Genomic DNA, 23418 nt, shown 5'->3' with positions numbered 1-23418 from the left:
ATTAGATGCTTCCTTTACACTGACTAAACAATGGACCCAAATCCCAACTTTAAAAGAAAACTGCCTGTAGCAATGGTGTGACCTTTTTCTATTTTCTACATGGAATGATAGTCAAATTAGGGGCCGTTTTGTGCAGTTGATCCATGCTCATAGGAAGCAAATTTGACCAAAGCAAAAGCTCTATTTGTGATGCCATGAAAAGTCTCGAAGTGTAACCTGAAAAATGTCACTAGTAAAATATTCATTTTGGTACAACCTGTAACAGTTCTGCTGTACTTTACTCAGCCAGTATTTAACTGGACTAAGAACTGCAGAAATAGATTACGGTGAGTGAGTTAAGAATTTTCAAGATAATTTTGTTGTCCTTAGAAATAGGGATATGATGCCTTGGCTCTTGTCCAACCATTGAAATAAAACCTTACGATCAAAATCTGCATCTGGGTAATGAATGGGAGTAAAAACATTTTTAACTTGTATTCTATAAGACCAATGCATCTAGCTTTTACATTGTATATTAAATAATACATCTAAAGGAATTGTACAGCTTTAAAGGGGAACAAAAGTCAACTTTATGATCATAGCTATTCCTAGGCAGGAACTGTAATACTGTTTATAGTTGGACCCAGAACCTTTGTGACCTTAACATTTCCACATTCACAGTCCCATTGATAGATTTTGCAAAGTATTTTACCCAATTTGTTAGTTTTAAACAAAAAGTAAAATAACTACAAATGCTAGAAATCAACCAAAAACAGAAAATGCTGTAAACACTCAGCAGGTCAGACAGCATCGTGGAGAGACCGGACAAGTTGACTTTTTGGTGAGAATCCTAATTCAAAATGTTCACTAATTTAGTTGAGCGAAGTTCCTTATTAGAAAATGCAGAGTTGGCCGAGGTTTTGGCCATACTAATGCTTCTGTTTATTGTAATCCTTTGTTTTATCATGCAGTTGGGACAATAGTAGATAAATCTTCATTTTGGCTCTGTTTTGTTCCCCGTTCTCCTACCAGTCTCCCATCTATATAGAACAGCACATCTATATAGAACAGCAGAATGCACACTACACATTTTGTGGCACAATCCTGAGATTTTTTTCATGTTTCTAGTATGGGATTGGATGTGAAGTTGTGCTGCATCTTCTCAATCCATTGTGGATACTGTTTGTATTCATATCTCGCCACAATCTCACCACTTTGCATAACTGCTTCTAGTGCCCTTGGTTGTGGAATAAGTGGCAAAAAGAATGGTTTATTGTATCATCTGATCTCAATTTATGATGGAGCCTTGTAATACACCAAAGCAATTTTAATTTTTCATTCTGGAGAATTTAGATTCAGTATTCATTTATAGTTGACAGAATTCACTCACGTTGCTTTGAATATTAAATGTTCTGGATAGAATATGGTATGTGTTGTTTTAAAATACAATCACTTGCATTATCACTTTCTCACATCCTCAGGACAACCCTCGGGTGACTGGTATCAACTGAGCCAAGCTGACATATAAAGGAAAGATTATATTATGTTTCATATAAGTAAGGCTTCCTATGTGGTCTCTAAGTGCTTTGGAAACCATTATCAAATCACAAGATTCATAGAATGTTACAGCATAGGAACAAGCCATTTGGTCCTTGATGTCTTTGGTGTTTTTTTCAATATGATCATCTAATCCCTTCTGCTCACTTCCCATACTCTCTTAATTTTCTTCCTTTGGAAGCAGCCACCTAACTGCCTTTTAAAATAAGTTACGTCTGTTTCAATAATGGTTGGTGTCAGAGAATTCCACATTCTAACCACCTGCTGAGTAAATAAATCTGAGGCCAAACATAGTGCCATCACTACCACTCTAATTGAGATCAGAAGTGAAACCTGGAACCTCTGTATTGTCCATAGTTCCATAGAGAGTTATGAATTTACCAGCTCTATTGGAGTTGTCTAAAAGCTGTTAACTGGAATTTTGTGTTATATCTGTTATGTGATTATTGAACATTTAAAGTTTTGGGGTAATCAATATCAAGCAATTCAGTATATTTGGGCAGGCTCATCGCTGCACCTAGTGTGCACGGGCCCAAGCAGAAGACTACCAACAAATTGTCAATCTCACTGAAACCTTAAGCAACAACTGATGTAAAATTTAAAAATCTTTGCAGTGTTGCAGTAGGGATTGATGTTTTGATTGGTTATGAAGTACTATTGGGATAGAACTTCTTTCTGCAACTAGCTGTGCTTTGCTTGTCCTGAGAATGTTTGTTTGGTGACAGTCAATTAAAATAATCCCTAGCATTGAAATTCCCACTGACAATGAGTGTAGAAGTCCCAGGTGTACAATAAGATCTGGTAACAGGAAGCCAGGCCCTCTAAAAATGCAAAATGCCAATAGTAAGCTGAATTTGAAACCATATTTCAGTTGGGGAAGGGCTTTCATCATTGATTTCCCTTCAAAAAATGTAGACTCTGATGCAAAAAAGTTAAGGAGTATGACCCAGTAGTGAGTATTTTTAAAATTCAGATGGAGCAGCAGCTTCTCATGCCCTCCGCAATATATCTTGTGCATGGTAGTAGTTTAAATCTTGATGCAAATGTCAAAGTAATAGCAAGAAAATAAATTCTCTGGAGCAGGTTAATAGTGTTGAAATATACATTTGTTAATATTGTGATGACAGTCCTGCTAATGCAGTTAAAATGTTCTACCATTGTGATGCTGGCCCTTTTATCCTTTAACCATGTCCTTGTCTCACGGTGATTGTCTATCAGTGCATATCTGAACCTATTATCATCATATCTATAAAATTGCAATGATAAGAATTTGAACCTGAATGGTAACACTGAAGATAAACATGAACAGTAACAATGTAAGATAAATGCACAGAAAACAAAACTTGTTTGAAAATATGAACCCTTGAGAAGATTTGGTAAATATGAATCATAAATTGATGGAATAATTAATAAAAGACTACATATTACAACGGATGTTTAGGAATACATTTTATACTTGTGTATACTGGACGGCGCTTATGGAGTGATTCTAGCATGGAACCACAGATACTTGTATACTTGTTATTATGGAATGGAAATTAGCTGAATTCTACACTTCTATATGAAAATACATGGAATATTGCTTACTAATTTTTAACTGCTGATGAAGTATTGAAAGAAGAGCAGCTGCTGAGGTGGTTGGCTTTAATCACTTTTTAAGTGAATGGTGGCCCAAAGAGTTTTTTAAAAAAAACTAAAGGTGGGTGTGACAAAAATGTACTTTCTGTCCATGTTGAACTTTTAACTTGTATTGCTAGAAATAGCATGTAATGGCTAACGCCAAGGTTGCAAAAGTATTCCTCAGTAGAAAAGCCATCATGCACACCAGACAGGTAGGCTGTAAAGGCTCCACAGGTTCACGTTTTTAAGGCCAGAACAATGGGTTGTTTGAGATGTTAACTGTGAATGTAATGGTTCTAGTCAATTAATCACACATCTCTTTCCCATCATCTATCCATTCAATATTGATAGATGTCTAATGTGATTGAAAGATACAGTAAGTCTATTGTCCTATGTTTCTGTATATAACACTAAAGGGGTGTAGATTATATTTCTTGGGTTAGCATGTCTGCTGTTTCCAAGGCACCTTCACATGGATCAAAGAATCAGGCCCAGCCTGGGGTTTGTGGCATCTGTGTCTGAGACCTTTGAGAAGAGAAAGGGGTCACTGGCTGTATTTCTCTGACAGACATCTCGGTGGCTAGGGGTGTCTGATTTATGTTGGGCTTTATGTCGAGTTCAAGAGCCAGTGGTCAGTATTTCTGTCTTGCAGACTGCAGCTGAAGTGCTGTATGTTAAGTTTTTGTGCCGAAGCTGCAGCAGTGTTAGGCCAGACTGAAGCTACAGTAAGTAATAAAACTGTTTTATACTTTGTACTGTTCATTCAACTGTTTTATATAACCATTTATTGGTTCAGAGCCTGTGCCTCAGTTTGGTTAAAAAGTGTACCGCTTTTTGGAGACTTATGGTGGCATTTGATGCATTCCAATAATTGGTGCACAGAGTAAGGATTTTCTATTACGATCCCCGGGTCTTGCTATAAATTATCTAGATATGAGGCAGAAAAGAATGCACTTGGGATCGTAGGGAATACTGTATAAGGTTTGCTAGGGAAGTGGCTGGTGATGCTGAATCTGAGGAAAATATGCATTGTCAAAACACCAAAATGTGACATTGAGCTTCCCAGTAATGGTGTTGATACTGCTGACTAGTTTTTGCCGGGGGGGGGGGGGGGGGGGGGGAGGAATGACAGTAGGTTGTCTTGGACCGATGATGACTATTTAAAGCCCATAGTTACTTTTTACAGGGTTGTCTCCAGTACCAGGAGCACCCTTGGGTGATCCCCTAATGGAAACAATACACTGGCAGTGCTCTGAGGAATAAAACTTCCCTTGTTGAGCCACAGACTGAAGTGCTGCCTGCTTAATGACTTAGTAGGCCAGAAAGGTCCCAGGTTTGATTCCTGGTCTGTGTTGGGTTACCTAGTTTCAGCTGGGGTGGTAGTAAGTGTTCTACACTTAGGCCTAGTACTTTGGGTCAGGGAAGGGAAAGTTTGCTGGAAGTGCATGAATGGACATTTGTCGATGACCAAATTGACCTCGACTGGGTTGCAGCACAATGTTGAATACCCTGCCCACACTTTTATCTTGAGACTCTCATGAAGATTTGAATGAGGTACTGGAGGGTAACCATCACCAGTTGAACTGTAACCTGGCGCACATCAACCATCCCTTCAGGAGAAAGAAAATTGGCACAAGAAGAGGGGACGAGAAAGCAAAAATAAGAAGTTGCTGCTAGTGATACTCTGGTCAGATTCATACTTTTAGCTCTGGTCACAGATAGGCTGACCACTTGGCCCAACCTATGCAGGTTTGCAGTGCATTTTTTGCCATTGCAGTTCTGGGCTTTGGTATCACTGAAGGAATGGTCAAGAGGTTTGGTAGACCCTAATAAATTGACATGCTATTGGGTTAATGTACAAAAAAATTCACCCCAACAGTTTCTTGGATATTCCATTCAACAGTAAACAATGTTTCACTCACCCAATGCAACTATATGAGCAAATCATATATAAAAAGCTACATTGTTCGAGTTAAACAATGGGTTTGTTTACCCATGTGTGTGTGTCCTTACCCTCCCTTCTGTGAGCAGGAATGTTTCAAACTAACTTTAAATATTTATAAAGTGCTTGTGGAAGTTGCAGGATCCTTGGAGGGGTCAACAGTTGGTGGCAAGTTGAACTCTGGTGGGTGCAGGCTGCAGTAGCTTGCTTTCTCACAATAGCATGGGGAACCTTGAAAGGGAATCCTACCCCCACAGAGACACGTGCTAAGTTTCTGCTGTCAGAGGGAACAAGTGCTTTTAAAAATGGTGTTTAAGAAATTTAAAGCTGGTTCTTGATGGTGAAAACTTGGTAGTGACCATGAGGCTAGACTAGAGTCAGACTCTGATGGAGTGGTGTTGAGAGCACACAGTCACCCTTGGGGATGTGTGTTAGGAGGACTTGCTTGCAGATAGATTGCACCAAAGTACTGTAAGAGACCAATCTTGAGCTGGGAGGACTGAGATCAATGAGAAATTTAAACCTCACCAGTTTAAGCATGATACCCAGGTGTGATGAAGATATTGTGATGTGATCTTCCTGTAAGCACAAGAATTGTGTATTATACATGAAACTTTTAACATGCAATATTTATATTTTACCATCCTCTACCTTTTGCACTAACGCAATGTAAGGATGAAAGAGGGTTTGATAATTAAAAAAATTAAAGTTTAACATTTGCAGTTTGTCTGAACTTCTTGACTGCATTACTGTTTTACAATACATTCCTAGCCAGATGAACACACACCTGGAGTATTCTGTTTTACTTTAGGAGCTTTGTGTTGTAGGAGTCTACGTACTCCTAGCAAAAAATACTGAACTCGGAGAGGTTCAACAGAAAAGGTTTAATTGTTGAGGCTGCATGCTGAACACAAAATGGAGTCAGAGACTACACAAAGTACAACTCTCTTTCATCAGTGCACAGCTTCGACTGCTCCTCCCCCGCTCTGGGCTTAACTATGTTGCAGATCGAGTTTCTTAAAGGTGTGATCCTTCTTAAAGGCATGACGCCTGATTTATAGTCTACAGACCGGAAAGCGGATTATGTCCGTTCTGTGATCGGTACGCCACACAGCTCCCCCCAGAATCCGCTAGTAGGGAGTGTACGAACCGGCGTGGCAGCTTGATGGCACGGCCGGAACGGCTCTTGGCGGTTGGTGTCGGGAGCAGGGCGGTCGGACGCGTCGGGCTCTTAGGCGGTCTGCCCCGCGGTGGGGGTTGGCCCACTTGAACGGGTTCGTCGGGCTCTAGGTGCGCCAGCTTGAGCCGGTCGACCGACACCTTGTCAGTTCTGCCGCCCACTTTGAGGAGGAAGAACTTGTTCCCCGTCTGGAGTAACTTGTAGGGTCCGTCGTATGGGGGCCGTAGAGGTCCTCGGTGGGCGTCATGGCGCGCGAAAACAAATTTGGCCATGTGCAGGCTAGGTGGTACGCGGGTTGCTGGTTCGCCGTACGGGCTGGTGGGTACCGGAGCGAACCGTTGTGCTCGGTTGGCGAAAGCGTGGCGTTGCTGGTCAGCCGACCAGGGGGTCGTGGCGGTGGGCAGGAACTCTCTGGGTACGCGCAGCGGCTGGCCGTACACGAGTTCTGCCACCGAGGCTTGCAGGTCTTCCTTGACCGCGGAGCGTAGGCCGAGTAGCACCCACGGGAGGCGGTCGATCCAAGCCTCGTCCTCGAGGCTGGCGCAGAGGGACGCCTTCATGGACCTGTGGAATCGCTCGCACAGTCCGTTGGCTTGGGGGTGGTAAGCCGTGGTGCGGTGAACGGCCACCCCGAGGTTTCGGGCAATGGCGGCCCACAGATCAGAGGTGAACTGCGGGCCTCTATCCGACGTCATGTCGGAGGGGACGCCGAACCGAGCGACCCAGGTACCGATGAATGACCTCGCGATGTCGGCGGTGGTGGTGGACGTCAGTGGAATGGCCTCGGGCCAGCGGGTGGTACGGTCCACGATTGTCAGCAGGTGCGTGTGACCTTGTGATGGCGACGAGGTCGATGTGGACGTGGTCGAACCTTCTTTCTGGCACGGTGAACTCCTCGAATGGGGCTTTGATGTGTTGGTGGATTTTGGCACGCTGGCAAGCTATGCAGGATCTGGACCAGACGCGCACATCTTTGCGCAGGCCGCGCCAGACAAATCGGTTGGCCACCAGTCTAATGGACGCGCGGGTGCCGGGGTGTGAGAGGCCGTGGACGATGTTGAACACCCGTTTTCGCCAGGACGCCGGGACTACGGGGCGGGGTTGCGCCAAGGAGGTGTCGCATTTGACTGTGACGGCGGACGGGCCGCAGGCGACATCGGTCAGTCGCAGCCCTGGGAGGGTTGTGGGCGCGGAGAGCAGATCGGGGTCGGTGCGTTGCTCCGCTGCCAGTTGAGCATAGTCCACTGCCAGGTGGACGGCGGGGCGGGATAGGCAGTCGGCCACCAAGTTGTCTCGACCGGAGACATGCCAGATGTCCGTGGTGAATTCGGACACCACGGCGAGTTGGCGTTGTTGCCTGGCTGACCACGGGTACGCAGATTTCGCCATCGCGAATGTCAGGGGTTTGTGGTCGACAAACTCGGTGAAGGGGCGGCCCTCCAGAAGAAATCTAAAATGGCGGACTGCCAGGTACAGTGCGAGGAGCTCATGGTCAAAGGCGCTGTATTTGGCCTCCGGGGGGCGCAGTTGGCGGCTGAAAAAGGCCAGCGGTTGCCAGGCCCCGTCGACCCACTGTTCGTACACGGCGCCGACTGCGTGGTCGGAGGCGTCCGTGGTGAGGGCCACCCTGGCGTTGGGCTGTGGGTGAGTGAGCATGGTGGCGTCGGCGAGCGCCTTTTTGGTCGAGTCGAAAGCGGTCAACATGTCCGCTGACCACTCGATCGCCATTCTGTCTTTCTTACCCCAGAGGGCTTCGTATAGGGGCCGCATGAGGGAGGCCGCTCCGGGAATGAAGCGGTTGTAAAAGTTGATCATCCCCAAGAACTCCTGGAGGCCTTTGGTGGTAGGCCGGGGGAACTGCTGGACGGCTTGCACCTTAGTGGGCAGGGGAATGGCTCCGTCCTGCGTGCTGTGGTGGCCGAGGAATTCGATCCTGCTGAGGCCGAATTGGCACTTGGCTGGGCTGATGATGAGTCCGTGCTCACTGAGCCGCTGGAACAGGGTGCGGAGGTGCTCAATGTGTTCCTGCTTGGAGGAACTAGCTACCAGGATGTCATCCAGGTAGACAAAGAGGAACTTCAGGTCCCGGAGGACCAAGTCCACGAGCCGCTGGAGGGCCTGGGCCGCGATTTTGAGGCCGAAGGGCATTCAGAGGAACTCGAATAGCCCAAAAGGGGTGATTATGGCCGTCTTGGGAACATCGGTGGGGTGGACTGACACCTGATGGTAACCGCGCACCAGGTCGACTTTGGAGAAGACTGAGCGGCCGGCCAGTCTAGCCGAGAAGTCTTGAATGTGCGGTATGGGGTACCGATCCGGCGTGGTGGCGCCGGTAGTCCCCGCAGGGGCGCCATCCCCCGTCGGGTTTGGTGACGATGTGGAGTGGAGTGGGGAGGCCCAGGGGCTGTTGGGCGGCGGATGATGCCGAGCTGTTCCATTGTGGCGAACTCGGCCCGCGCGATCTCCAGCTTGGCCGGGTCCAGCCTGCGGGCGTGGGCATACACCGGTGGGCCTGTGATGGGGGTGAAGTCTTCTACCCCGTGCTTAGCAACCTTCACGGAGAAGGTCGGGTTGGTGAGGGATGGGAACTCAGCCAGGAGTGCTGAGTAGTCGTCCGTTGAGCGGGCGCGGCACTGCCACGCCATTTTGGCGGGTTGCGGGAGGGGCCATGGCGCCCGGGACCGGTGACATGGTGTTCATGTCCACGAGGCGGCGCCGAGGCATGTCGACCAACAGGCCATGGGCGCACAGAAAATCCGCACCAGGGAGAGCACCTTGGCGGTGATAAACTCCCAGTGGTAGCGGCGGCCTGCGAGGTCGATGGTGCGGGTGCCGTACGTCCGGATGTCGGTGCCGTTGGCGGCAGCCAGCGCAGGGCCACGGCCGCCTCGCTGGATCTCGAGGGCGGACGCGAGGATGATGCTGCGCGCCCGCGTCGCATAGGAAACGGCGTCCGGAGGCGCTGTCCGTAACGTACAGCAGCGCGCCTGCTTGCCCCACGGCCATCGTGTAGGCCGGTGTGGGGGCGGTTGGAAACGTGCAGGGATGGCTGCAGCGGCGTGCCCGTGCACCGAACCGGGTATGGAAGTAGCAGTAGCCCTGGGTCGGAGGGCTTGGGGGACGTGGGGGCCTTGTGGCCGAGCTGTGTGGCCGCGCGCCGACACTGCGGAGGCCAGGTCGGGGGTGACGGCGTGGTTGGAGCTGGCGGACAGGAGCTTATTGGCTTCGTCGGCCAGGGCCTCGAGGTCCGTGAGGCTGGACGCCACGATCGCCGGGCGGATGCTGGGAGGTAGTTGGCGGATAAAGAGCGTGCGGAAGAGGGAGCCAGGCGGTTTCTCGTCGGTCAGAGCAAGCATGTGTGAGAGCAAGTCTGATGGCGTGGTGTCACCGAGGCCCGGGAGGTCGAGGAGGTGGCAGTTGCGCACGAATTGGGAGGCTGTGAATTTTTTAATGAGCGCGGCCTTGAGATGTGCGTACTTGCCTTCCTCCGGAGGGTTTTGTAGTGTCCAGACTTTTGTGATTGTGGAGCTGCCCAGGGAGGCGAGGAGGTAGTCGTACATCGTTGCGTCGGCGGTGATTCCGCGGAGTCGGAATTGCGATTTGGCTTGAACGAACCAGGCGGTGGCCAGGTTCTCCCAGAACTCCAGCAGCTTCACAGAAACTGCGTTTGTGTCAGCCATGATTACGCTTAGGAGTCGTCCTGAGCGTCGGGGTCACCAATGTAGGAGTCTACGTACTCCTAGCAAAAAATACTGAACTCGGAGAGGTTCAACAGAAAAGGTTTAATTGTTGAGGCTGCATGCTGAACACAAAATGGAGTCAGAGACTACACAAAGTACAACTCTTTCATCAGTGCACAGCTTCGACTGCTCCTCCCCCGCTCTGGGCTTAACTATGTTGCAGATCGAGTTTCTTAAAGGTGTGATCCTTCTTAAAGGCATGACGCCTGATTTATAGTCTACGGACCGGAAAGCGGATTGTGTCCGTTCTGTGATCGGTACGCCAGTGTTTGTTTTCATTGAGATTCTTATTCCGTGGATGGAATCCACGGTGCTGGTTAAATCACTCTGAACACGAGACTAGTTAGCAACATTCTGTGTAATATTGAGAAAAGTTGTGACGGGATTATTTTTGCATTGTATTGCTAGGAAACCTTGCTTAATATGTAAAATATTGTAGTTAATTATCTTAAGGAAAACCCATGTTCACCTGCTAAATTGTTTTATGAGCACTGGGTTATTGTTCATCTCATCTTGCATAGCCAAATACAGGAAAAGTTCTGATATCCGGCACCGATGGGACCGGCGTGATGCCGATCTATCAAAAGTTCCGGAGTGGTGAGCGGATTATCTACCCAGGCTGTTTTTAAACTAAGAAAAATTTAAAAATCAAGAAATGTGCAATATACAGTAATTGGGTACTCACCTACAGAATGTGTTAAATGGATGGTGAAAGATGCTTGATTAAGTACAGTACTGCCAGTTGATGGTAATCCATAACTCTTTAATAACTTAACAGTAAAACAAAACTTAAACGACTGTACAGTACAGTATAAAGTACTGTACGGTGGTTGACTGTACACTTATTCCAAGCCAACTGGTTCATCAGGATCATGCACTTCAACAGATTCTTCAGGCACTTCCAGTGCTCCAACTCTTTTGGAAGCTTTCTTAAACATGTCCCGGATGTCTGCTTGCTTAGTGGACTCTTGCCGCCTTTGCAGAAAGGTAGACTGCAGAATATGGAGCTGCATAACTTCTTGGGCAGAATAGCAAGAACGGCTTTCAGCAAATTTGATGAATGAAGCAAGATCTGCTGCAGCTTTAGCCCAAGAAATCTTGTTCACTTCAGAAATCTCATCGTCTTCATTTTCCATCACACTTTCCTTTTCTTTCTTTGGATTCAAAACATTCTCCATTATTTCATCATCACTTAGAGAAGTTGCTGTTGTGCATTTGCTATCGGCATCAACCCACTGCTCAATATCACTTTCACTGAGGTGATGTAGAGGGTTTGCTGGGCCTACATCTTTCACCATGTCAGCCATTTCCATTACTGCAGTCTTCTGCGGACGAACATTGAACCCACGAAATTCCTCCTCTGAAGAAGAACCTTCAGCAAACATTACAGAAGGCCACAATTTGCACCAGGCTTGTTTCAAAGTGTGACCTTTCACCAATTTCCAGGAACATGCAACGTTAAAGATGGCATCTTTAAGATTGTATTCCTTCTGAAATGCCTGAATATCTGTATTGTCATCTTGGCTTATCAGTCTACGTAGGAAGTCTTTCTTGTAATGACACTTGAGATTTTGGATAACGCCCTGGTCCATGGGTTGTATGAGAGAAGTTACATTTGGTGGCAAATAAATGGTGAAAATATTTCCAGAAACCAACTCTGATTCATGCGGATGGGCTCTACAATTATCCAGCAATAAAATGCATTTGCTATCTTCAGGTTTCCTTATTCTACGGAAATGTTCCCTCACAGATGGAGCAAAAGTATGATGGAACCAATTTGAAAAGATTTCCTTATCCATCCAAGCATTTGCTTGAGCTTTGTACTCAACAGGTAAGTGCCTCACATTTTTAAATGCACGGGGATTTTTATACTTCCCAATGACGAGAAGTTTAACCCGGTGTGATCCAGCAGCGTTCGCACATGTTAGCACGGTTACACGATCTTTATTTTTCTTGTAACCTGAAGCATTAGCCTCACTAGCCCCAGCAAGTGTTGATTCTGGCAAACACCTCCAAAATAAGCCCGTTTCATCGGCATTGTATAGCTGTGCTGGCGACAAATCATGTTGCTGCACAATCCGATTGAAATAATCGCAGTATTCTTCTGCGGCGTCGTGATCAGCTGATTTCTTCTCCCCGCAAACATCGAGTCGTCGTATCCCATGCCGTGCCTTGAAGCACGATAGCCATCCATCAGAGAAAGCACACTTGTCTGAGCTCCATCTTTGCATAAAAATCCTTCGCTTTTGATATTAGCATGGGTCCGGAAATCAGAACACCCTCTGAACGCTTCAGAGCAAACCACTCATAAAGCACGGTATCCAGCTCTTCAAGCTTAGGCTTACGAAGCGTGCGCCGTTTCTCTACACTCTCAGATGTCTCCGAGCTTGCATAAAACTTGAGCAGCTTATCCTTCTGCGCTTTGATGTCGTACATTGTTGACGAACCGATTTTGAATTCTTTCATAATGTGCATACGCTTCGCTCCCATTTCTAGTCGTTTGCATATATCAATTTTCTACTTTAAAGTTAACACCACTCTCTTTGGTTGGATCAACTTTTGGGATTTCCATAATGCAGTCCAATGAGTTGCAACAGCGTTGGAGACACACAGTACTGTACTGGAACCCCAAAAAATGGCGGATCAGAAGAGGCTACCGGCAGCGTGGGAGGGTGAGACTCCTGATGCAGGGTTTCTGAGGTGTTCCGAGTTCCGCTGGCGCCAAGAGGCCGAGTAGTGGCAGTTTGTAGAACTACCCCCACTGACTAACTCGGCAACCGTTGGAGACTCGGACTTGGAACCGGCAACATTGCCGGTTACTCGGGTGCTGTTTTCGGGGGGTGAATTCTGCCGGTAGAGCGAGTTTTCCGGACATACAACCTCCGGTTAAACCAAAGTTTCCTGTAATAGGAAAAGGTTGTTTCAAATGTCCCAAGAAATTCTAACTTTGTATGGATTTAATTCCTGATGGATAATATGAGGGTAATGCGCGTGGTGCTTTCGCTTGGGTAAATGTCCCAACATCTAGAGCATAGTTTCTCGTCCCATCCCCACATGATCACTTTAGTTTCTATCCTGGGCTTTTTCCTATTTCTTGTCTGCATGCTGATCTTTAGTGATATCATTCATAGACATGGGTTAGCTTCCATATATGCTGGTGCTGTCAGGAGCAGCGCATTAAAGTTAAATAACTCAGGCCATTAACTGCTGTCATTATAACCTTAATGCTGTTCTGTGTGTCAGGATCTTCAAAGTCAGCTTTTAGTGTTTAATGAGAGAAAATCCGTGAGGGAAAAGGTTGCAACACTGGGAATGAATTGCATGGAGGTTGCTGTGTTATATGTGACCTCTAAGTTGCTTGGTGCAGATGTAGGGTTACCTGAATTATAAATAAAAACAGAAAATGCTGGAAATACTCAGCAGGTCCGGCAGCATCTGTGGAGAGAGAAACAGTTAACATTTCAGGTTGATGATCTTTTCAGAACTGGAAAAAGTTAAAGATGTAACAGTTTTTAAGCAAGTACAAATCATAATCACTGCTACTTTTTTCAGACAGCTGGTGCTGGTAATGATTCTGCTGTTGCCATTTACAGCTCCTCCAGATCCATCTTTTGTTTCTTTACTTGTTCCATTACCACCCTCTTTTGCCTTGTATCATCATCCCTTTTGTCATTTAATCACTCCTGCCCTCTACCCTATCACAGACCTCCCTTTTTGTTCTTTGCTCCACTCCCCCCATTTCCCTGCCTCTTAAGTGCTTAAAAACTGTTACTCTCTAACTTTTTCGGCTGTGTCTGATTGGTCCCCTTGGAGGACACAACACACCCAACAGTTTGGAATGTGTAATTTGATCCTGCCTGTGGTAGACAACCCTGCAAAGTGTAATTTGATCCACTCTCGCCAGTGCGCCTTCAGAATGTGGAAGTATAGTTAGCTTTGTGAAGATTCTCTGTTAATAGTATTCTGCAATTGTAATTATAGTTGTCCTTGGCTCGTAAAATAAAAGAATTTATATTCTAAAGAAGTAACTAACCCAGTAACTAGAGTTTTATGGGTTTTTTCCTTCTGGAAATGATGGAGGGATGTGTGTGTGGGATCCGTGTGTGTATCCAACCTTCTGACACACCAACAAGTTAACACTGGGGAGAGGCCGTTCACCTGCTCAGTGTGTGAGGTCTAACAGAGGTGGTGGGGGGAGGGGCGGCAGGGAATGTAATCAGTCTTCCCATCTGGATCATGTTCTCTCTGTCATCCCCTTCCCCTTTAGACCTGGATCACATTCTTCCCCAAGTCCCACTGTTCTCCCCGTGCTCTAACACCACCACCACCCACCCCCCGCCACCGAGTTTCTGACCACCTTCCACCCGCCCCTTCTCCCTGTTCTCCGGTGTTCATTCAGTTATTACCCACCACAAATTCCGAGCCATGATCCTCCGCTCCTTTCTGCTGCAGTGCTTTCATACCGTGATCCATGTGGCTGAGTCGGTGACTGGCGGGTTGTGTGAAAGCGACAAGTTTGAACATTCCTGGGATGACTGATCTTTTCTCTCCTCGCTGGCTCCCAGAATTATTGCCCATTATAATATTTTGTTTTACGTGGCGAGCTCAGTACAATAATTGGAGGGTTTCAAATCCTTTGGTAAGTGGGGTCCAGTACGAAAGGCAATTTGAAATGAGCAGTGCGTGTGTGAACATGGGTTCAGCACTGCTTTACGTCGCAAAGGTGATTTTGCAGAGCCTCTGATCTGGGCCCAACCTGAAGTTTCAGGAGTCGAGCGGAAGGGTGTGTGATGCTTTCGGTTCATTTTCATCAAAACCCAATTTTACTTTTTTTTAAAAAAGAAAGCTCCACATTCATGGAAAATTGAAGGAGTCCTTATTAAACTCTCCAAATTCCACTACATCAAATTGTACGGTATTATTTTTGTAAATGGCATACTTTACTGCAGTGTAGTCCAATATAAATCGCTGACTAGTCACAGGTGTGGCTATAGCAGTACCATTTTAGCCACATGCACTAATTTTAGTAGAAAATGCCTTGGATGAACTCAAAATAGCAGTAAATAAACTTTACATGTGCATATTTATTTACCAAATACTTAATACCATTCATTAACCAAGGAAATAAAGCACTCGATGATCAAAAAATACTCATGCACGGCTTTACATCTATTTTACCAACAAATGCACAAAAAGGTTAAAGTACACAAGCATACACCATGCAAATATGAGTGTTGAGATCACATGCCCAACGAAGGTGTCTATTACTGATTTCTTTTTAACTTACTAATCATAAAGGAGCAGGAGTAAGCCATGCAGTCCTTCCAGCCTGCTCCACCATTCAATAAGATATGGCTGATCATCTTCCTCAACTCCACCTTCCCGCACTATCCCCATATCCCTTGATTCCCTTAGTACCCAAAAATCTATCGATCTCTGTCTTGAATATATTCAATGACTGAACATCCATAGCCCTCTGGGTAGGGAAGATCCACAATTTGAGTGAAGAAATTTCACATCATCTCAGTCCTAAATGGCCAACCCCTTATTTTGAGATTGCGACCCCTAGTTCTAGACTCCCCAGCCAAAGGGAACATCCTCCCAGCATCATATACCCTGTCAAACCCCTTAAGAATTTTATACGTTTCAGTGAGATCACCTCCATACTTCTAAACTCTAGGGAATAGAGGCCTAGTCTACTCAATCTCTTCTCATAGGATAACCCCGCCCCCCCATCCCAGGAATCAGTCTAATGAACCTTTGTTACACTCCCAGTAAGGCAAGTGTTACACTCCCAGTAAGGCAAGTATTTCCGTTATTAGGTAAGGAGACGAAAACTGTACACCGTACTCCAGGTGTGGTCTCACCAAGGCCCTGAATAATTGTAGTGAGACTTATTTACTCTTGTACTCCAAACCTTTTATAATAAAGGCACACATACCATTTGCTTTCCTAATTGCTTGCTGTACCTGCATGTTAACTTTCTGTGATTTGCATACAAGGACACCCAGATCCCTCTGAGTGCCAATATTTCCCAGTCTCTCACCATTGTAAGAATATTCTGCTTTTCTATTTTTCCTACCAAATTGGATAACTTCACATTTCTCCACATTATATTCCATCTGCCAATTTCTTGCTCACTCGCTTAACCTGTCTATATCCCTTTGCAGCCTCTTTGTGTCTTCCTCACAGCTTACTTTCCCACCCAACTGAATCATCAGCAAACTTGAATACATTAGACTCGGCCCCCTCATCTAAGTCATTGATATAGATTGTAAATAGCTGAGGCCCAAGCACTGATCCTTGCAGTACCCTACTAGTTACAGTCTACCATACCGAAAATTATTCTTTTATTCCTACTCTGTTTTCTGTCTGTTAACCAATCCTCAATCCATGCTAATATATTGCCTTCAATCCCATGAGCCCTAATTTTGTGTCGTAACCTCTTGTGTGGCACCTTATTGAATGTTTTTTGAAAATCCAAATGTACTACATCCACTAGTTCCCCCTTATTTACCCTGCTAGTTACAACCTCAAAAAATAACAGATTTGTCAAACACTATTTCTCTTTCATAAATCCATGTTGATTCTGCCCAATGATATTATGATTTTCTAAGTGCCCTGTTACCACGTCCCTAATAATAGATTCTAGCATTTCCCTACTACTGATGTCAAGCTAACTGGCCTGTAGTTCCCTGTTTTCTCTCGCTTCTTTCTTGAATAGCGGGGTTACGTTTGCTACCTTCCAATCTGCAGGGAGTGTTCTGAAATCTAGGGAATTTTGACGAATCAAAACCAATGCAGCCACTATCTCTGTAGCCACTTATTTTAAAACCCTAGGATGTAGACCATCAGGTCCAGGGGATTTGTCGGCTTTTAGTCCCATTAATTTCTCCAGTGCTATTTCTTTTCTAATACTAATTTCTTTAAGTTCCTCATTCTCACTAGCTCCTTGGTTCTCCACTATTTCCGGAATGTTTTGTGTCTTCCACCGTGAAGACAAATACAAAGTATTTGTTTAATGTCGCTGCCATTTCCTTATTCACAAGAACATAAGAAATAGGAACAGGAGTAGGCCATGCGGCCCTTCATGCTTGCTCCGCCATTCAATAAGATCATGGGCAATGTTTCCGCTTATTTTTTTGGGGTGCACAGCTCCTTTAAGGGGTTGCATGGCCCATTCACAGTTATACTGAAAGAGCCGGTCCCGGGCTGAGCGGGACTGGCAGAGGGGTGTCGGCCATGCGCCTTGTAGGGAACATTGATCATGGCTGATCTTCTACCTCAACTCCACCTTCTCACGTTATCCCCATATCCCTTGGTTCCCCATTATAATTTCTCCTGTCAATGCCTGTAAGGGACCCATATTTACTTTAGCTAATTTCTTCCTTTTTACCTATAGAAGCTTTTACAACCTGTTTTTATGTCTCTTGCTCATTCACTCTCATTCTACTTTCTGTCAATCTTACCAATCAGAAATGCAATTAGCCACATGTGGCTAGTGGCCAATGTATTGGACAACACTGCTTTACTCCAAATCAGTCCCTTTAGAACACCTGAATTATAAACAACACTTGTCATGTCCTTTTCCTTTTTTAACAAAAAGAATAAGCGATAGTTTGCAGTGCTTTATTTGAGTGGACAGCAGTATGCGTTTATTGTGGTGATACTATATATGAAACCATTGAAGTGTCAAAACTTTCTTTAAAAATCTTGGTAACTTTTTAAAACCGGGTTAATGAATAATTGGTTTGCTCGATGTATGTACCAGTGGGGTACTGATTCAGACATACTGAGAAGGTCCCAGTTTTAATTCGTTGACTGTGCTAAGTTATTTGATTAGCCAGGGTTCTTGCTCCTGATCACTCCTGATCACTATCTTGAGCGTCAGATAGTCAGAAAGTGCACATTTGTGGATATTGAGTGAAGACCGTATTGGGTTCGGTTGTGATGTTTCTCACATTTGGAACAGTGTGCCAACAATAGAATAACCACTTGTGTAAGATACTGGAAGACTGTACTTGGCATAAGTTGCCATTTTTAGGCGAGAAGGAAAAATGAGTTTGATCAACTATTTAAAATTTTGCTGTAGAATTTGATGTACTTACATGTTCCTTAGTTATTGCTTCAACCTATTGCCTGTAAATCTGTATGGTTCGAGACTCGCCTCCCTCAGGTTTTCACTCTGCTTATGTTGCTTAATTTTATTGCTATCTGTATTTATCACTACAGTACTTCAATATAAATATTTCATAAGATTTAGGAGCAGGAGTAGGCCATACGGTCCCTCGAGCCTGCTCCTCCATTCAATAAGATCATGGCTGATCTACGACTTTAACACCACTTTCCTGCCCTATCCCCATATCCCTTAATTCCCCTAGAGTCAAAATCTATCTATCTCAACCTTGAATATACTCAACGACTGAGCATCCACAGCCCTTTGAGGCAGAGAATTCCAAAGATGATGAAGTTCCTCCTCATCTCAGTTTTAAAAGGCCAGCCCCTTATCCTGAGACTATACCCCCTAGTTCTGGACTCTCCAGCCATGGGAAACAATCTCACAGCATCTATCCTGTCAATCCCCCTCAGAACCTTATGTTTCAAATGAGATCTCCTTTCACTCTTCTAAGTTCCAAAGAGTATAGGTCTAATCTACTCAATCTCTCCTCATAGGACAGCCTTCTCATCCCAGGGATTAGTCTAGTGAACCTTTGTTGAACTGCCTCTAAGGCAAGCATATCCTTCCTTCGATAAGGAGACCAAAACTGTACAGTACTCCAGCTGTGGTCTCACCAAAGCCATGTACAATTGAGACAAGACTTCCTTACTCTTGTACTCTAAACCCCCTAATAATAAAGGCCAACATGCCATTTGCCTTCCTAATTGCTTGTTGTACCTGCACGAGGACACCTAAATCTCTCTGAACACTAACATTTAATAGTTTCTCACCATTTAAAAAAATATTCTGTATTTCTATTCTTCCTACCAAAGTGAATAACCTCATATTTCCCCACATTATACTCCATCTGCCACCTTATTGCCCACTCACTTAACCTGTCTATATCCCTTTGCAGGCCCTTTGTGCCCTCCTCACAGTTTTTCCACCTAGCTTTGTATCATCATACATTACCATCTGTCCCATCATCTGAGTCATTAAAATAGATTGTAAATAGCTGAAGCCCAAGCGCTGATCCTTGCGGCACCCCACTAGTTACAGCCTGCCAATCTGAAAATGACCCGTTTATCCCAACTCTGCTTTCTGTCCATTGACCAATCCCCTATACATGCCAATACATTACCTCCAATCCCATGAGCCCTTATCTTGTGTAACAACCTTTTTATGTGGCACGTTATCGAATGCCTTTTGGAAATCCAAATATACTATATCCACTGGTTCCCCTTTATCTACCCTGCTAGTTACATCCTCAAAAAACTCTAATAAATTTGTTAAACACGATTTTCCTTTCATAAAACCATGTTGACTCTGCCTAATCATATTATGATTTTCTAAGTGCCCAGTTACCATTTCCTTAATAATGGATTCCAGCATTTTCCCGATGACTGATGTCAGGCTAACTGGCCTGTAGTTCCCTGTTTTCTCGTTCCTGCCTTTCTTGAATAGCAGGGTTACATTAGCTACCTTCTAATCCATTAGGATCTTTCCATAATCTAGGGAATTTTAGAAGATTACAACCAATGCATCCACTATCTCTGCAGCCAGCTCTTTTAGAACCCTAGGATGTAGTCCATCAGGTCTGGGGATTTGTCGGGTTTTAGTCCCATTAGTTTCTCGAGTACTTTTTCTCTACTGATATTAATTACTTTAAGTTCCTCACTCTCATTAGCCCCTTGGTTCCCCACTATTTTTGGTGCAAAGTTAAAGCACATGAGATTGGGGGTAAGGTACTGACTTGGATAGAGAAATGGTTGGCAGACAGGAAGCAAAGAGTTGGAATAAATGGGTCTTTTTCTGAGTGGCAGGCAGTGACTAGTGGGGTACCGCAGGGATCGGTGCTAGGACCCAGCTATTCACAATATATATTAATGATCTAGACGAGGGAACTAGATGCAATATCTCCAAGTTTGCAGACGACACAAAGCTGGGTTGGCGTGTGTGCTGTGAGGAGGATGCAGAGAAACTCCAGTATGATTTGGACAGGTTGGGTGATTGGGCAGATGCAGTATAATGTGGATAAATGTGAGGTTATCCACTTTGGTGGCAAAAACAGGAAGACAGATTATTTTCTGAATGGCAATAGATTGGGAAAAGGGGAAGTGCAACGAGACCTGGGTGTCCTTGTGCACCAGTCGCTGAAAGTAAGCATGCAGGCGGTTAAGAAGGCAAATGGTATGTTGGCCTTTATAGCGAGCGGATTCGAGTACAGGAGCAAGGATGTCTTGCTGCAGTTGTACAGGGCCTTGGTGAGACCGCACCTTGAGTATTGTGTGCAGTTTTGGTCGCCTTATCTGAGGAAGGATGTTCTTGCTGTGGAGGGAGTGCAGTGGATTCACCAGACTGATACCTGGGATGGCAGGAATGACGTATGAAGAGAGATTTGGGTCAATTAGGCTTATATTCGCTAGAGTTTAGAAGAATGAGAGGGGATTTCATTGAAACTTATTAAATTCTAACAGGACTAGACAGACTAGATGCAGGAAGGATATTCCCGATGGCGGGGGAGTCCAGAACCAGGGGTCACAGTCTAAGGATAAGGGGTAAGTCATTTAGGACAGAGATGAGGAGGAATTTCGTCACCCAGAGAGTGGTGAACATGTGGGATTCTCTACCACAGAAGGCAGTTGAGGCCAATTGATTAAATATATTCAAGAAGGAGTTGGATATATTTCTTAAGGCTAAAGGGATCAAGGGATAAGGGGAGAAAGCAGGGACAGGGTACTGAATTTGGATGATCAGCCATGATCTCATTAAATGGCGGAACAGGCTCGAGGGGCCGAATGGCCTACTCCTGCTCCTATCTTCTATGTTTCTATGTATACATTTTGTGTCTTCTACTGTGAATACAGATAAAAAAATATTTATTTTAAGGTCACTGCCATTTTCCTTCTTCCCCAATATAAGTTTTCCTGTTTCAGCCTCTAAGGGACCAATGCTTGCTTTTGCCACTCTCTTCCTTTTTACATACTTGTAGAAGCTCTTACAATCTGTTCTTGTATTTCTTGCTAATTTACTCTCATTCCATTTTCTCCCTTTTTATCAATTTTTTGGTCATCCTTTGCTGGTTTCCAAAGCTCTCCCAATCATCAGGCTTACTGCTATTCTTCGCAACATTGTAAGCCTCTTTTAATCTAATACTATCCTTAACTTCTTTAGTTAGCCATGGTTGGATCACTTTTCCCATGGATTTTTTATTTCTCCATGGAATGTATATTTGTTGAGAATATAGGAATATTTCTTTAAAAGTTTTCCACTGCTTATCTACCGTCATACCTTTTAATCTTGTTTCCCAATCTACCTTTGCCAATTTCGTAGGCAGGAGGGGTGAGCTGGCTCTGAATCACTTAGATGGTAAGGAGACCTACATCAGAATGCTGTTCATAGACTACAGCTCAGCATTCAACACTATCGTCCCCAACAAGCTGGCCACCAACTCCAAACTCTTGGCCTGAACACTTCCCTCTGCAACTGGACCCTGGACTTCCTAACAAACAGACCCCAGTCTGTCAAATTAGGTAACCACACCTCCCCCCCACTGACCCTGAACACGGGGGCCCCACAAGGATGTGTGCTGAGCCCCCTCCTCTACTCCCTCTTCACCCACGACTGTGTGGCTGTACATGGTTCCAACACCATCATCAAGTTTGCGGATGATACCACGGTAGTAGGCCAGATCACCAACAACGATGAGTCAGCCTACAGGGAGGAGGTCCAGCATCTCGTGAAGTGGTGCGCCGATAACAACCTGGCCCTTAACATCAAGAAAACCAAAGAAATCATTGTGGACTTCAGGAAGTCTAAAGGCGGAAGTCACACCCCCATCCACATCAATGGGGCTGTGGTGGAAAGGGTGGACAGCTTTAAGTTCCTCGGAGTCCACATCACGGAAGACCTCTCCTGGTCCCTCAATACTTCCTCTCTGGTGAAGAAGGCCCAGCAGCGCCTATATTCCCTAAGGAGGCTGAAGGGATGTAACCTGTCACCCCTGATCCTCTCTAACTTTTACCGCTGCACAATAGAGAGCATCCTGACAAACTGTATCACAGTATGGTATGGCAGCTGTAGCTACTATGACCGGAAAGCCCTGCAGCGGGTAGTCAAAACTGCCCAACGCATTACCGGCACCCGGCTACCGACCATAGAGCACATATACCAGAAACGCTGTTTACGGAGGTCATGGACCATCATCAAAGACCCTACCCACCCCAGCCACAGTCTGTTCGCCCTCCTGCCATCTGGGAGACGCTACAGATGCATTCGCACCCGTACGACCAGATTTAGGAACAGCTTCTTTCCCAGGGCTGTCATCCTACTGAACTCCACAAATAAACTCTAAAGCCTGCACATCTGCCAATGCACTTTATTATGGTTATGTTAATGTATTACAAGCCAAATGTATGTTGAATGTTTAAATGTCTTAATCTAAATGTACACTCTCGAGAGCCGCAAGCCTACATTTCGTTGTACTGCACTTGTGCACTAACGATGACAATAAAAAAGTTGATTTGATTTGATTTTTTGATTTGATTTGATTTTGATTTGATTTTGAAATTGGCTTTATTTAAGTTTAAGACTCTAGTTTCGGACTTAGAATTTCACATTAAGTTTGAGAGGGACATTCTGATCATATTATGATCACTCTTCCATTATGATCACTCTTCCCTAGAGGATCCTTTAGTATGAGATTACTAATTAACCCTGTCTCATTACAGAAGAAGATCTAAAATAGCCTGTTTCCTGGTTGGTGCCATGACACATTGTTCTAGGAAATTGTCTCAAATGCATTCTATGAACTCATACTCCAGACTACCCTTGCCAATTTGATTTGCCCAATCTATATGAAGATTAAAGTCCCCCATGATTATTGCATTACCTTTGTTACAGGCTCCTATTATTTCTCGATTAATATTCTGTCATAGAATCGTACAGCAAGGCGGCCATTCGGCCCATCATGCCTGTGCTGGCTCTTTGAAAGAGCTATCCAATTAGTCCCACTCCCCCGCTCTTTCCCCATATTTTTCCTTTTCAAGTGTTTATCCAATTCCCTTTTTGAAAGTTCCTATTGGGTGACCTGATAGAGGTCTTTAAAATTATGAAAGGGGTTCGATAGGGTAGACGTATAGAAGTTGTTTCCACTTGTGGAAGGAGACCAGAACTAGGGGGCCATAAATATCAGATAGTCACTAATCAAGTCAATAGGGAATTCAGGAGACACTTCTTTACC

At 44.9% G+C, this 23418-nt stretch overlaps 1 protein-coding gene across 1 annotated transcript in view; it reads left to right on the top strand.

Annotated features, from left to right (window-relative positions):
• Nucleotides 1–22708, top strand: part of LOC147111847 (paraspeckle component 1-like) — a 116378-nt gene extending 93670 nt beyond the window's left edge. The window contains exon 10 of the mRNA XM_085999152.1: nucleotides 21510–22708. Within this exon, the coding sequence (XP_085855278.1) occupies nucleotides 21510–21533 (24 nt within the window). The 3' untranslated portion in view covers nucleotides 21534–22708. The remainder of the gene's footprint in view (nucleotides 1–21509) is intronic.
• The last annotated feature ends 710 nt before the right edge of the window (nucleotides 22709–23418 follow it).

The sequence above is a fragment of the Somniosus microcephalus genome, chromosome 10 (assembly GCF_052327205.1).
Source record: "Somniosus microcephalus isolate GS21.2 chromosome 10, FLI_Smic_1.0, whole genome shotgun sequence".
Lineage (NCBI taxonomy): Eukaryota > Metazoa > Chordata > Chondrichthyes > Squaliformes > Somniosidae > Somniosus > Somniosus microcephalus.
The sequence above is the reverse complement of the archived record's forward strand: the minus strand, read 5'-3'. Positions and strand labels throughout refer to the sequence as shown.